This window comes from Sarcophilus harrisii, chromosome 2 (assembly GCF_902635505.1).
Source record: "Sarcophilus harrisii chromosome 2, mSarHar1.11, whole genome shotgun sequence".
Taxonomy (NCBI): Eukaryota; Metazoa; Chordata; class Mammalia; order Dasyuromorphia; family Dasyuridae; genus Sarcophilus; species Sarcophilus harrisii.
This window is the reverse complement of record NC_045427.1, coordinates 373,329,281-373,345,295: the sequence shown is the minus strand read 5'-3', so window position 1 is coordinate 373,345,295 and position 16,015 is coordinate 373,329,281. Positions and strand designations below refer to the sequence as shown.

General features: G+C 30.6%; 1 protein-coding gene across 9 annotated transcripts in view; it reads right to left on the bottom strand.

Annotated features, from left to right (window-relative positions):
* Nucleotides 1-16,015, bottom strand: part of LOC100933962 (ankyrin repeat and KH domain-containing protein 1) — a 134,404-nt gene that overhangs the window by 26,387 nt on the left and 92,002 nt on the right. For all 9 annotated transcript variants that reach the window (XM_031953392.1, XM_031953393.1, XM_031953391.1 and 6 more), the window contains 9 exons: nt 11,423-11,568; nt 11,151-11,262; nt 10,530-10,675; nt 9,863-10,005; nt 9,259-9,472; nt 5,419-5,594; nt 5,085-5,247; nt 3,805-3,900; nt 1,276-1,392 (listed from right to left, as the gene is read on the bottom strand). In XM_031953392.1, the coding sequence (XP_031809252.1) occupies nt 1,276-1,392; nt 3,805-3,900; nt 5,085-5,247; nt 5,419-5,594; nt 9,259-9,472; nt 9,863-10,005; nt 10,530-10,675; nt 11,151-11,262; nt 11,423-11,568 (1,313 nt within the window). The remainder of the gene's footprint in view (nt 1-1,275; nt 1,393-3,804; nt 3,901-5,084; nt 5,248-5,418; nt 5,595-9,258; nt 9,473-9,862; nt 10,006-10,529; nt 10,676-11,150; nt 11,263-11,422; nt 11,569-16,015) is intronic.

Here is a 16,015-nt window from a genome sequence, read left to right as displayed (position 1 = left end):
AGATAAAACCACGAATATAATCTACATTCTTATATACTATAATAAGAATTTTTTAAAAATGATGTAAAGAGAAAAAATCTTTACAATAACAAAATAAAGTATTTGAACACTATTTAAGACTATTATAGGTTTATAGCTCTATAAAATAATAACCTCAAAATGATGTTTGCCTGGAATCAAGAATGAAGTGGGGTATACTTTGTGGTTAGACCAAACAAATAATAGTTTGGGAAATACTGGCATTTGACGTAAATATTTAACAAAATATAAATCAACATTAATATTAATTTAAAGTCATAACTACTTATATAGAAAAATGATTGATAAGAATATAAAAATGTAAGAAAATTAGAAGATAAGCACCTACCACCCACATCTCAAATTATATAAAGCAATAACTTTAACAAGCATAATGTACCAAATAATGTAAAAATTATATTTATATAAAAATGTATATATAAATATAAAAATTATATATTGCAAATATATACTATATAAAATGTAAAAATAATAGGACAGAAAACTCAGAAAAAGAATCTACTGTATATATGCAGAGAGTATGTGCATATAAACACACATTTCTTTAGGAAAGAGAACAAATATTCAATAAAAACTCCTGGGAAAGCTAGAGAACAAATAAATGAGAAAGCACAAGACTGTATACCATACACCACAAACTAATTGGGATCAAGGATGGAAATATTTCTTTACAAATTATAACAGTTTCATTAATTTATAGTCTACCATCCATTAAAATTCTGACTGATTCATAATATTAATATGAGCATTTCAACAGTCTTTGGAATTCTTATACATCTAAAAAGGAGCATGGGCGGGAATAGAATGTGGATATACTTAAAGGTATTTCAATGCTTTGTTAATAATAAAAACAAAAATGGTAATTATCTGAGTTTTAAGACAAACCAGCTAATCCTTTTAATCAAATACCGCCCCCTAGAAATTATTTAAGAGGCCATTTAATAATTTAACCTTTATAGCAAACCGCTGGCAAATTATTAAATTTTCACTATATGATTTACCCAGACCAAATATTAAAACTACTGATCTAAAAGTGGCATTTGTTCCAAAAGGTAAATCATAAGTTTTATTAAATTTAAACTATTTATTTAGTACTGCATGTCAAAACAGTTCTCAAAACAATGTGGGTGGTAATACAGCAATAAATTCTCTTAAAGCAGATTCTTAGAAGAATGTAGCATTATAAGACAGTGTAAACAGTGTTGTCCTAAATTGCACCATAGTTTCCCTGTTTACCTTTTCTAGATCAAGCTCCTTCAGCAGGATACTTGCATTCTTATTTGCTTCAGCAGCTTGCTGGTCTTTAGCTTTCACGATTGTTTCAACACATTGGTGACATTTTTTCAACAGTTCCTAGGATGGAAAATGATAATTGTGGAATGGCCCACATAAAATTTATAGGACAGTTATACATAGGGTCCAGAGACAAAAGCTTAGATTACTACTGAAAATTCACACAGGCAGTAGTCTTTCTTCAAACTAAAGAACAAGTGTTTTATTTAACTTGAAAACTAGATGACTTTAATATCTTATTTTTCAAAGTCATTGTACAAACATTTTATTAGCACTATAAAATGTAATGATTTTAATATAAAATGTAATGATTTTAAAATATAGACATTTCCCAGCAGTCCACGTAAGGCAGTAGAGAATAAGAAGGATGAGAGCTCTTTTTGTTATAAGTTCATCCTGCTCACTACAAAGGTCTAATAAAGAAACAAAGAACAAGGATTTTTAATTTCTGGTTTCATGACCTGTCACAATCTATTTAAATTTTCCTTTTTCTTTTTCTGAGGCAATTTGGGTTAAGTGACTTGCCCAGGGTCACACAGCCAGGAAGTATTAAGTGTCTGAGGCCAGATTTGAATTTAGGTCCTCCTGACTTCAGGCCTGGTGCTGTATTCACTACACCAACTCACTGCCCCTGGAAAAGTTTTAAGTAGTCTTAGAAAAGGTGTCTTTTTATCTTACATGATTCAACTGTTTTTGCCTCAATTTTGTGATTTTTTTGAATAGCAGCTTTTTATTTTCAAAATATATGCAGTTTTCTCAACATTCACCCCTGTAAAACCTTGTGTTCCCAATTTTTCTCTCTCTCCACACCTACCCCCTTTTCTAGATAGCAAGTAATCCAATATAGGTTAAATATGTTCAATTCTTTTACACTTATTTCCACATTTATCATGCTGCAAAAGAAAAATCAAACCAAAAGGGTAAAAAAGTGAGAAAGAAAAAAACAAGCCAGCAAACAATAATAACAAAGGTGAAAATACTATTTTGTGATCCACATTCAATCCCCATAGTCCTCTCTATGGATGCAGATGGTTCTTTACATCACAAGTCTATTGAAAGTGGTCTGAATCACCTTATTGTTGAAAAGAGCCAAGTATTACAATTGATCATTACTTAATCTTGTTGTTCTGTACAGTGTTCTCTTGGTTCCATTCATTTCATTTAGCATCAATTCATGTTAAGTCTCTGCAGCCCTTTTTGAAACATTCTGCCAATTATTTCTTATAGAACAATAATATTCCATAACTTTCATATACTATAATTTATTAAGCTATTCCCCAAATGATGGGCATCCACTCAAGTTTCCAGTGCCTTGTCACTACAAACTTTTTTGCATATGTGGGTCCTTTTCCTATTTAATGATTTCTTTGTGATACAGACCCAATAGAGATACTGCTGGATCAAAGGATATACAGAGTTTGATAGTTCTAGTTCTTTGGGTATAGCTGAACTTGTGATCTCATTGGTGTAGGGAATTCATGATGAAGAAACTTCCATATTTAATGCAGATTGACAACTACTTTATAATATATAGTTTTAGAAGGATCATTAGAAAGGCACCCCCATAGAGGGGTCAAGCTAAAATAGAAATGGAGGCCTAATTGGACAACAAATTGGACATAAAGGATCCTTGTGAGGCACAAACTGATTTATCTTTAAGATGTAATGTTATCTATATTTTCTTACATTTTTATGTCAAATATTTCCCAATTATGGTTGAGTACTGACTGTTTTATGGACAGTTTATGCAACCTGTTTCAGATTCACTGAATTAAAATTTTCATGAAGTAGACACCATCTCTTTATCTCCTCTGGTTATAATTAAATTGGCAATACTACATATAGAAGAGGATAATAGATCACATGGCATGGTTATTATAATACATCCTGTACCGGGGGAAAAAAAACAGTTAACAAAGTAACTTACAAATGAGATAATTAAAAGAGAAAAGTCAAGGGAGATGATTGAATATTGGCATGCAAATGTAATAGAATATTTTTTCATTAAAATAAACTAATATGATTCAAAGAAACCTGAAAAGACTTTTTTGAACTGAAAGCAGAACAAACAGAATATATGCACAAATATTATAATAATATCAATCAAGACAACACTAAAAGACACAAAATTTAGAGCAACTGCAGTGATAATGTTGGTTTGAGAGGATTAATAATGGAACAATTTCCCCTCTCTCAGTAGAGTGATAATATACAATATATACAGGTAATAATCTGTTCTATTTAACAATTACTAATTGTTCTATAAGATGGTTTTGCCTTTTTTGGGGAGAGCAGTAAATAAGGAAAGGTTTTTTGGAGAGTTTTTCGGAAGTTATTGCCTAAGATAAATTCATCACAAACCTTTTTTAAAAAAAAAAAAAGGTGATTTGCCAATAAAAACAGAATCTCACTTTACCAATAGTATAACACTTTTACAGGATAACAATGTTTCAAAAATCACATTACACTTACTTTATCAGTGATAGTTGCTATGTATCTCATGCATTCAATATCAGAAGGAAATTGATTGACTTCTTTCACCAAATACTGCACAACTTTTACATGGCCCTATGGACAACACATGAAAATTTCTTTAACTTTTACCCATGTATATAAAAATTTATGAACAAATTAAAGTGACTAGTAATTAGTTCCAGTGAGTGACTATCCATTTCAAAAAGAGATTAAGAAATTAAGTTTCTTAATAATGAAGACAATTAATAGACAACTAACAAAGATGTTTCATAAACAAGGATAATTTTTCCTGCTTTTAGTCATCAACCTATAACCAAATGAAAATAGAAATAGATTCTTATAAAGAACAAAATTTTCTATTATAACTAAAATAAATTGAATTTTAAAATTGCCTTTTGAAACAAACCTATTGAATCTAAAAACTGCTATCTATTTCTTTTTAGCAAAAGGAACTACAGAGTTGCTATAGGGAAGTAATTAAAAATTTTCTTAAAACTTCATTTTTTCTGTTTCAAATAAAATTCCAAATAAAGGTACATACATTATTTGAGGAAATATTTGTAAACCAATTTACTAGGAATACTGAAAGATATAATTCAATTATGTATTATTAACATGTTACATGTTTATATATAATCATACAGTTACACACACACACACACACACACAAAATTAACATGACTGCCCAACATGGTTTCTTTAAAACTATTTCAAAAGTATCAATATTTTCTTTCCTTCCCATAGTAAAAGTTACTCTACATGGAACAAATAAAGGTCTATCTTGCTACTTACAAAATAGAATGTAGAGAAAACATGTTGCAAAGGCAATTGACTTGTATGGTCAATTTATCAAAATGTAGTAAGAAATTGGCTCATCTACCAACAAATAATATTTTTTCTTAGATATGATTTCTTCCATATGACAACACTTTAACACAGCCAGTTATAGCTGGTTTCTAGTTATTTTCTAAATGACATAAAAAATAGTGATTTATGCTGAAAATATTTGTGCCTCAGAAGCAATTTATCTTTTAGCTGCTTGTCACTGACAGTTTCATTAAATTTGGAACTATAAGGACTGAAGAGATCATCTAATCAAAATTATTATTTTACATATTAAGAAACTGTGCCATAGTGAGATTAATAAGTAATCTATATAATTAGTTACTTAGGAGTAGAAGGATTCAAATCCATGTCTTATGACTCAACTTTTTCTATTTTACCACAGTGATTCTAATCAATAATTTGCTATAAAATAGTATTCCACATCAAATCACCTTGCGAAATGCTGACATGAGAGGTGTAATCTTCCGGTTATCTGCAGCATCCACATCGGCACCTGCCTGCACAAGCAACTGCACCACATCAAAATGACCACCATTTGCTGCCAACCATAGTGGTGTGTTTCCTTTCTTGTTACGAACATCAATATGGGCTCCCCTACAAAAATCAGAGTATATTTAATATAGTTAGATCAGTTTAAAAAAAAGTTTACATTTTTCTAGTGTTCTCTAACACCTTTCTTTCTTAAAAAACCTTCAGCAAAATATAAGCTAATACTTAGCAAAAGAGAAATAAGATTATCCATACATCTATAAAATCTGATTTTACCTATTAATAAGTAGCTCGCAGAATTTGTAGTGGCCTTTGTCTGCTGCGATAGTTAAAGCTGTATCTCGTGAAGAAGGCACAGGAGGAGCATTGACATCTGCTCCTTTATCAAGAAGAACTCTTCCAACTTCTGCATATCCTCCAGAAGCTGCTTCCATCAAAGGGGTAAGGCCAGTCTGATTAAAGAAAAAAAAAAAGTTATGTTAGCACAAGCAAATATGGCTTACCTTTTATTTTTATTTATTTTAAGAACATTTACTTCTAGTGTTAAAGTTAAGCATGTTTCACTTTGGATATAACCATCAACATATTCGAGAACATTTTAGGTCACTAAGATTTTGATGATTGATCAACTCTTGATGACGAGAAGTCAATATTTCAAATCTATGTAACTGTAGCCATACCAAGGCTCTCAAAAGGCATTTCCTGGACAAGTATTATTTCCAAAAGATTCTGAATCCCCAGGATTCACTCAATCAAGGATGCTAGAAAATCACCACTCTTTGGTGATTGCAAAGCCTAAGTAAGAAGTGAGTTTTTTTATTTTTTCAATTGTAAACAGAGTAAACAAATTATCTATTAACTGAATAATGCTAACTATTAGCATAGTGCACTATAGAGCAGGTACAATTCAACAAGTGTTTTTAAAGGGGGGTATTTTTTTTTTAAAGTGACTTGCCCAGGATCACACAGCTAGGAAATATTAAGTGTCTGAAACCAGATTTGAACTCAGGTCCTCCTGACTTCAAGGCTGGGGTACTCTGTACATTGTGCCACCTAGTTGCCCCTCAACAAGTGTTTTTAAACACCTATCACTGAAAAAGGTATTATGTTTACTAACTGAACACCAAATTAATTCAAGTTCTAGAAAATATAACCATGGAAATATAGCTCAAGAAAGAAACCCAAGATTTCACTTACTGGTATCAATTAAACCTTAGGCTTTCCAAAAATGAGATTATCCCCAGATATGGTGATCATTTGGGTACAGCTCTAATTCCATTTTCTTTCTTTTTAAAATATTTATTTTTTAATTTTCAGTTCCAAATTCTTTCTCTATCTATCCCTCCCCCTCCTATAAAGAAAACAAGAAATGATACCTCTTATACATATGAAGTCATGCAAAACATGCTTCCACATTATATGTTCTGTTTCTTGTGCTTTGAGAGTGAAATACTTGAAAATTATGAGTAAAAAATCCCTATTATATTTCATTGTTGGTAGAGTTGTGAACTGATCCAAATCATTCTGGAAAGCAATTTTGAACTATGCCCAAAAGGCTATAAAATTGTGCATACCCTTTGATCCAGCAGTTCCACCACTGGGTCTGTATCCCAGAGATCATAAAAGAGGGAAAATGACACATATGCAAAAATGTTAGTAACAGCTCTTTTTGTGGTAGCAAGAAAATGGAAAATGAGTGAATGCTCATCAATTGGGGAATGCCTGGATTGTGGTAGTGGAATGTAATGGAATACTACTGGTTCTTTAAGAAATGATGAGCAGGCTGATTTCAGAAAAGTCTGGAAAGACTTACATGAACTGATGCTGAGTGAAGTGAGCAGAATCAAAAGAACATTATAACACAGTAACAGCAAGACTGATTATCAACTATGACAAACTTATTTCTTCTCAGCAATACAGTGATCCAAGACAATTTCAATAGACTTGGGATGGGAAGTTCTATCCGCATTCAGAGAAAGAACTATCAAAATTGAACGAGGATAGAGACATACTATTTTCATTTTCCCCTCCACCTTTGTTCTGAGTTTTCTTTCACAATAAGACTAATAGGGAAATATGTTTAAAATGATTGTAAATGTATAATCCATATCAGATTGTTTGCTGTCTTGGGGAAGGGGTAGGAAACATTTGTAACACAAAAGTTTACAAAAGTAAATGTTGAAAACTATGATTACATGTAATTGGAAAAAATAAAATAGTAGGAAAAAAAAAGAATTATTATTATTAATAGATTCAACTTTTACTTCTTAACAATCAAATAAAAAGTTGCAGAGCTGTCAAGAGTCCCACTATCAAGTTGATTCTAAGTTATGTTTGTTTTCAGTCTAAGAACCAGACTCAGATACTGCTAAGTATAGAATATTACTTGAGATTTTTATTATTAAGTATATTCTTCTTTTGAGAAATGACAAACATAAAATTATAAAGCATAAATTGATAAATATAAAATGATTAAACATCAATTTGAAAATTAATTCCATCTACTCTTAGGGTAATTAGTGGGAAATAAATTTTCTAAATTTAAGGATTACAATGATATTAAGTATATATGCTGTGGGCAGCTAAGTGGTATAGCAGATAAGAGTGTCAGGCCTGCAGTCAGGAAGACTCCTCTCCTCATGAGTTTAAATTTGGTCTCAGAATATCTGTAAAACTCTGGGTATATCACTTAAATGTGTCTGCCTCAGTTTTTCATCTATAAAAAATGAGCTGGAGAAGGAAATGGCATACTGATTCACTAACTTTGCTGAGAGAACACCAAAATTGTTTTCATACTAACATGATTTACTTATTAAAATCTTTCTCTTTTCCAATTATATAGCTCTCTAAGGCCAGATTTTCTTTTATACTTCAACCAAAACAACATGGAAAAGTAGATATGAAAATTTACATGTTTTTTTATTAAAGCAGACATTATCAAGATTTGCAAAATTACATAAAACAATATATTTTCCTTACTAACTTGTTTAGAAAAGTTATTCTTCATTAAAATGTATTTTAGAACATAAATAGGTTTATTATTGCCGTTTTTAAATAAATACTTTAAAGCTGATCCATTTTAGTTTCTAATATGAGAGACACTGGTTGATATAACCCACATAAGCAAAAGGTCTTCAGTGTCCTTAATAACTTTTTTTAGATTATAAAGTTACCTGAGACCAAAAAGTTTGAGAGCCACTGCACTAGAGGAATGAAATGGAAAATGAATTCGTAGACACTGCCATGCTTTTGCTTAGTTATACATATTTACAAAGTAAGGCATATAATTGGGAGGAGGGATGATAGGTAGTGTGGTAGTGACAGATATGCAAAAAAAAAAGCAATAAATATATTTTTAAAATTCATAGAAAAAAAAAGTTCAGTAGGAGGACAAGGAATAGGTATTTTAATACTTTTAAAACTTATATATTTATTAATATGACTATATCAAACAATTCTATATTTTCTTATACAATCCTCTCATTCTTTGTATAATGAAATAGTTATATGCTTGTTGATAAAGCACATAAAATAGATGCTGTAAAGTATGTTAAATCTACAATGAAATAACAAGACTTTATCAACCTTAACGCTATTCCTAATAAAAATACTATAAAAATGACAATGGGTTATTTTTCATATCCAAAATGAGTATCAATTTAAGTTCAGTAAAAGGAAAACCAGTATTTAAGAAAATGTTAACAGGTATATATCTATGCTTGATATTTGAAAAAAATTTCAAAACAATAATAACTGCAAAAGCAGAATGGGTTTCTTTGGGTAGCAGTAGCTTTCCCTTTTTTTAAAGTCTTCAAGGATAAGCTGATTAGCCACTTGTTGGTTATGTTGCAGAGATTTAGATACGGACTAGAAGCAAATGGCCTTTGGGCTTTCTTCCAATTCAGAAATTTTACTTAATATAAAATAATTGGGGTTAGGGGGATTCTCAAGCTACTCTTCATTCATGTCTTTGCCCAAATTCTTATAGACATTAAAGGAAACAAAAAGCAATTATAACCAGTATGAACAATTAAAAGAATTTTATTAAACTGGAATTTAAAGTTATTCTTCTCTTGGAGAGGCAATATAAAATGTTCTAAAAACATGAAATTTTACCTTTGCTCTATGCTCAACATTTGCTTTTCGGTCCAAAAGCAAACTGACTACCTCTGCCCGTCCCTGGAAACAGGCCAGGGTAAGTGCTGTGTTCCGGTTGGTCTCTATCTGAGCATTAATATCAGAACCCATATCAAGCAATAGCTTCACTGCAGGAACATGTCCATTCATGGCAGCCAACATGAGGGGAGAAATGCCTAGTTTACTTCCAGTCCTGAGAAGAAAAAAAGTATCTCAGCAAGCAGAAAACATCCAGCACAAAAAATGCAAGAGGAAACTTTTTTTTTTTTTTGGGGGGGGGGGGGACCAACAAGAACTTTTGTTTTATTTTCTAACTTCAAAGTTATTAGCAAAATTTCAAATGGTAATTCTCCTAGGTAATGGTTAATTTACACCTCCCCCTCCCCCTCCATCTTTTAAAAAAGAGATTAATGAAATTATGGATCACTGAAACAAAATAAGAAACAAGCTGTTTACTTTAAGCATTTTTGTTACAGGAGTTTTGGCTGACAATCTAAAACTGTGTCCAAACATTTAGGAGAGATAGTTTATATTTTAGAGGACAATTAATATACAGGATTAATGTGAATGAAACAATTCTTACCGGGAGTTAATTTCTGCCCCAGCATTTAGCAGAATTTTAATGATATTGACATATCCCCCAGATGCAGCCAGACTCAATGGTGTATAATCTGACACATTCCTATGTTCTTTATTTGCCCCTCGAGCCAGCAGCAAGTCAACTACCTGTTAAATAAGGTAGAAAGAGAAGATGAATTTACAGTAAGGCTTCATGAATCAGGAAAAAAAAAGAAAGAATCTAGAACTTTCATATCAAAATTTGTGACATAGTAGGTTAAAAGAAAGTATGATAAAAAGTTTAAATATCTAGAGATTTGAAAACACATTCAAATTGTTTTCTAAAAGATTTAAAGTCTTGAAGCACTAAACTTGCTACATCAGTAAAATGTCACCCTGTTAGTTTTTCATATGGTTAAATACTTTAAAATTATTTCATACTTAATATTATGATCTTAATAGGAAGAATGTCAGAAGCTCGGGATTTCATCTTTAGAAAAAAGCCAATGTGCTTTGTGGATTTTATGATATAGCATTTTCTACAAGCATAAAAATTTCTTATTTATCTCATTTTTTAACATAGCATGGGTAAATAGATATGTGTAAGAGTTTCCATTACATGCTATTAAAATGAAAGAAATATGCACTATTGTAAAGAAAAGTCAAAATTATTTTTAAAATATTAAAGTTACCTCTTGACGTCCACCAGAACATGCAAGTGAGAGTGGGGTGTCCTTAGTGCGTTCAGACTGTGCCTCTATATCTCCACCCTTATCTAAAAGAATTTCTACTACTCCAACATGCCCTGCAGTAGCTGCTAGTATCAGCGGGGTAAAACCTAAAGCAAAAAGAGTAATTATTTTCTGACTGTTTTCCATTATTTATTTTACTATACTCAAATTCAGTGAAAAAAGGCCATTACAGAAGCAGAGGCATTAAACAATTAAATTAAATTGATCTATTAGTGACAAGCACTCATCATACATTGCCCCCCCCCCCCCAAAAAAAACCCTAACAATTCTGTCTGTAAGAGTGATAAGACTCATACTCTCAGAACTGATCCCTTCCTGAGTACTATTTGGATTAGATTTGAAATAGGAAAATTACTATGTCTCACATCTTACAAATAAGGCACATTATGATTTTTAAAAGCTGCTTATTGGAATCACATAAGATCTTAGATGTTCATGGGTACAATATTTTTGCTAAATTTCAAAAGTGAGATAAAAATCTATTCAATTATTACTCAGTTGAAAATCTATTTTCTTTGCTAAGAGCTGATAGATACTAATTGTCAAAATTTTATTTCTTACCTTTTTTGTCTCTGTGCTCAATTTTTGCATCTCGTGCAATTAATACAGATACAAGTTCTTCATGACCACCTGCACAGGCAAGTGTTAATGCAGTGTCATGATTACTCTCCGTCTAGGAAATTTAGAAGTAAAAAGATTAAATACTTCTTAAATTAAATATTTTTCAAATGGAGATATAGGACATTTGTAGCAAAATTCTATATAATTACATTTCTAATTTCCAAACAAAATCTCAGTATAAAAGATAAATCTAAATAAAATAATCTACTTACATGTGCATCAATATCAACTGAAGGATACATTGGGAGCATTGGCTGGGATGCCACATTGCTTGGAGTCTGTGAACAGGGTTCAGGTGTAGGGGATTCTGTAGTGTGAGAAGAACTGTTGGATCCAGTGGGCACTCTGCTACTCACAGCTGAAAAATAAAATTCATATTGTTGAATTCCTCTCCTAAAAAAGGAATTAGCAGTATGTCACACTATATAGTACACCACAAATTTTTAAAATAAACATTACATAATAGTAAATTTTTATATAAGATGCATAAATGCAATGTTAAGTACTTGATGTTCTCAACTGTGATGAGGAGTAAAAACCACTATTTTATTTAATTACAATTATTAGTAGGTAAATTATCATTATGGTTCATTCTTTTTTAAAAGTTCATTTAGAAGAAAAATCAAAAACTGGAATTGTTTTTACATAATTAGCAAAATATCATTTAAAAATTATTTAAGACACTTTAAAAGAACTTTGTCTTAAAATCAAATTAATAAAACTGGTTACAGGAACTCTGGCATTAACCTTAATAATATTACATAAAAACCAAATCAATATAGTATCTAATCATTTCTTTGAACACAATAGCTTCCCTCTCATCACATGCTAACCACCAGAGAGTAAAATATATGAAAGTCTGGAACCTTTCCAATTATTCTTTGGAGGTGCGCCTATATAGAAAAAAGGCACACATTTGTGTTCCTGCAAGAAGGTGTCTTTTATAGCACAATTTCTTAGTGCCTGCATTTGAATAATGAGGATAATATCTGCTTATCTTCCTGATAATTACTGCCAAATTTGATAATGATCATATATTAAAATGCCCTGAAATACAAGAAAGCACTGAATAGATTTAGAATATATTTTATTAATAATTAAAAACAAATTTTTTTAATAATTAGGGAATTTTGTTCATTCGTGCTGAAAAAAAGTCTTAAAACTTACATTAATATCTTGAGATCAATAGTCTACCCAATCAGAATCTATTCCAGAGCTTTTCCTTTTCTGTTCTTTTTAAAGTAATTAACACATATGAGCATTCAATAGCTGATCATTTAAGTGACTAGTATTTTAATAGCATTCTGCAATTTGCACAACGCTAAATATTTTTCTTTAGTAAAATGAAATATCTAAAACAACTCTACTAAAAATATCAAAGATCTACAAAAAAAGTTTTAAAAGCATTAAAGTACACACAGAACAACAGGAAATATTTCAAGAAAATGTTATCAGAAAAGTAATGATTCCTAAGTTTTTTTTTTCCCTCCCCAGCTAAAAGTAACCAATAACTAATAACAAATCTCTAATTCAAGAGTAACAGAGGATTTACCAACATTTAAAAGTGTATGTGAGAGAGAAAAGTGGCAAGATTGATATCACTGACTCTAATCTTTATGGAATTAAGGAAATTTACAGTAGACCACATTGGGACAAAAAAGTCTCCCCATAAAGTAGAACCATGGCAAAACATTATCTATTGAAATTTACTAGTACATTTACAAAGTAAATAACAAATTCATCTATACCTGACAATTTTCAAAAAGTCACTGGACAGATTCCTTGAAATGAAACCCATTAAACCTTGCTTTGTATTAAAGATGTGTTCTGAAATGGTTTTGCACAATAAATTATTGTAATGTGTGCTCGATGGGGGTTTCTAATTTAAAATCATACTTTTTTTTTTTTTTTACAACAAACATTAAGTAAAATCTATTCCTGATTTTTCACAGATTGCATTTCTATAATATCAACTTTACACAAAACAAGGTAAATAGCATTAGTTATTTGGTTATTAGTTTATTTGGTATGTGGTATTGTGCCACATACACTGGTCAAAATGAACAGAAATAAAACTAATGTAATATACACTTAAAAAACTCACTAACATAAGAGACATTTTTAAAAAGGTGTCCAAAATGCTTTTAAATTATAATATTTATACTACTCTATGATATAGCTTATATCACATTTACTTCATTAAATAAAAAGGATGAATGAAGATTAGAATAAAATGAAATACATTATCATTTTCCTTTTAAAATGGGTGTTTTTACCTTTAGTTTTTCATATCAGTTGATCAAATGAGAATGTATTTAAAGCACTATATTAATGGTCAGTTATTACTGTTTTGTAATAATTAGCATTCAGAATTTACCATCTAAATGCTTCTTTGAGAAAAACTAATCAATGAATTGCAGCATAGTACAAATAGAAAGATCAACTTAAGAAAGTGGTATTTGTTATACTGATGACAATGAGGGATAATTTATAATTGGGAATTAAAAGTTTTTAAGTTATTGAGTCCTTTAAGTTGCTTGTTTTGCACATTAAAAAAATTTTGGGTTGAAAAAATTGAGATACCAAAGTGAGAGGATTCCTAACATTACCTTTCTTGTTGACTTCAATTTTTTCCCACTACAATTACAAAATTTCAGAACACGTTAAACTATTGGTAAAGTAATGTTTTCAACTTGAAGTACTTAAGTTCAGTTTGGGACAGGACTTGTGATTTCATTGATGTAGGGAAGAAACTTCTTCCACTAATGCAGAGGCATAACTGTTTTACAATTATATCTTAAGAGTTGCCTTGGCATTAAGACTAAGTGCCTTGCCCAGAGTAACAGAACCAAGATTAGAACTTAAGTACTGCCTGATTCAGAGGACAGTTTTCTAGCTATTATGCCATGCTGCATTCAAATTTCTGTTCCTTAAGGAAGAAAAATTTAATGATTTTGTTATATACTACAATAATTTGATTTTTAATATGAAGTTAATTTTAAAAATTACTTGCAGATGTTACAAAACTAGTGTTAATAATACTTTATTGTAAAGCTGATACAGATAAGTCAGATCTCAAATTATGACTACATCAATTTATTTTTAATAAAATGATTGAAATAATTGCCTATGTATAAAAATTAAAATATTGGTAAACCTACATTTAAAATGATTATTAATTCTGCAATTCATCATACCAAAAAAAAAAAAAAATTTGTTCACCTAGAATTTAAAACAGATCTCAATTTTTAAAACACTCCAAAATGCTAACGTCAATTGGATGACTTAACATGCTCTTTTAGAAATTTTTCCACAATGCAAACAATTGACTAACTAGTGATGTGGGATATTTAAAATGTGAGCTAAGCACTAAGGTCATTTAAAAATCATAAAACTCTAGAAAAGATTTCTGAAATCATCTTGCCTAACCTCACTTTTTAGAAGAGGAAAAGGGAGTCTAGAGAGGTCAATTTATTTAATCAGGCTCACACAAATAGTTGGGGAAAAAAAAAAAAAAGAACCAGAATTCTAACCTAATTCTTCTGACTTTGAATCCAGTACTTTTCCACTACATCTAACCTAAGAAAATCCATTCTTTTCCTCTTAATCTCTCTTTTGTCTCTTCATCCACTCCTCCACCCCTTTCCAACCCTGCTTTCTTTCAGAGGTGTCCAGATAATTTAGTCACCCAAAGACAAGCCTAGTTAACATCAGAGATTAATTGTAAGATGGTTATTTAAAGTGATTGATTTTTCAAATATAGTAAATCAGAAAAACTATCTATGAAGGCTTAAAGAGCCGTTATGATCTTTGTGAATGAGGGGAGTACCTATATCTAGGAAACCATAGTTCTTTAAGTAATGCTAACTGTGGAATCCACAGTTTTAGAAGTATTATGCAAGTCACCAAAGTTTTATTTTTATCATGTTTCATTCACAGTCCAAGATTTATTTTTGTCCAAATGACATTTCAAAACTAACAGTGAGATTTATTTATATTCACCATGAAAATTTACAACAGATTTAGAGGTGGTTTGAATCCATACAACAATTAAAGGCTGAGGGGTCATAATCCATAAACTACAATGATTGGAAGACTTTTAAGTGTTTTTTAAATTACCTTTTAAAAATAAAGATATTCCTCTTTTGCAGGATGATACACAAAACTCAAGGTATCATAAGAAAACACTACAGACCATCCTAAACATAACTGCTTGCCATTTATTAATGTTCAAAGTGAAAAACTTGTAATTTAAAGAATCACATTTTGGTAATGCTATTCGATTTAAAAGGGTTGATCTCACAAAGAAGGAAATAGAAAGGAAAAATAGAATTGAGGAATGGGAGGTATGAGAAGAAGGCAATAAATAACAGAAAGGGGAAAGTATTGGATCCAGTTACCAAGATCTGGCATGCTTCTGATGATTTAATCTGGGTATTAATTTCTGAATTTTCCCTTTACCTACCAAAAGTCATGTTAACTATTTCAGACAAAGGTTCTTTCAAGATGATCCTTTAACTATTTTTAGGAAAGGAAGAAATTAATTGTCCTGTTTCCCCTTCTGTTAGGAAGACAATGAAAAGCAAAGTAAATTTGTCTAATTTGCTTACAGTTAAAACTTTTCCAGATAATGATTAAACAAAAAACATAACTGTAGATTGCCAGCCTTTTCATATAAGTTTTAGGGTATTTTCATCAAACTAGTTAAAGCAGGTGTAGACTCATCCCATCACTCTATGATAACTCTTCTTATATTATGGATTCCAAGCATAAAAAATAAATAGTGTAGTAAAATCATAGATAAA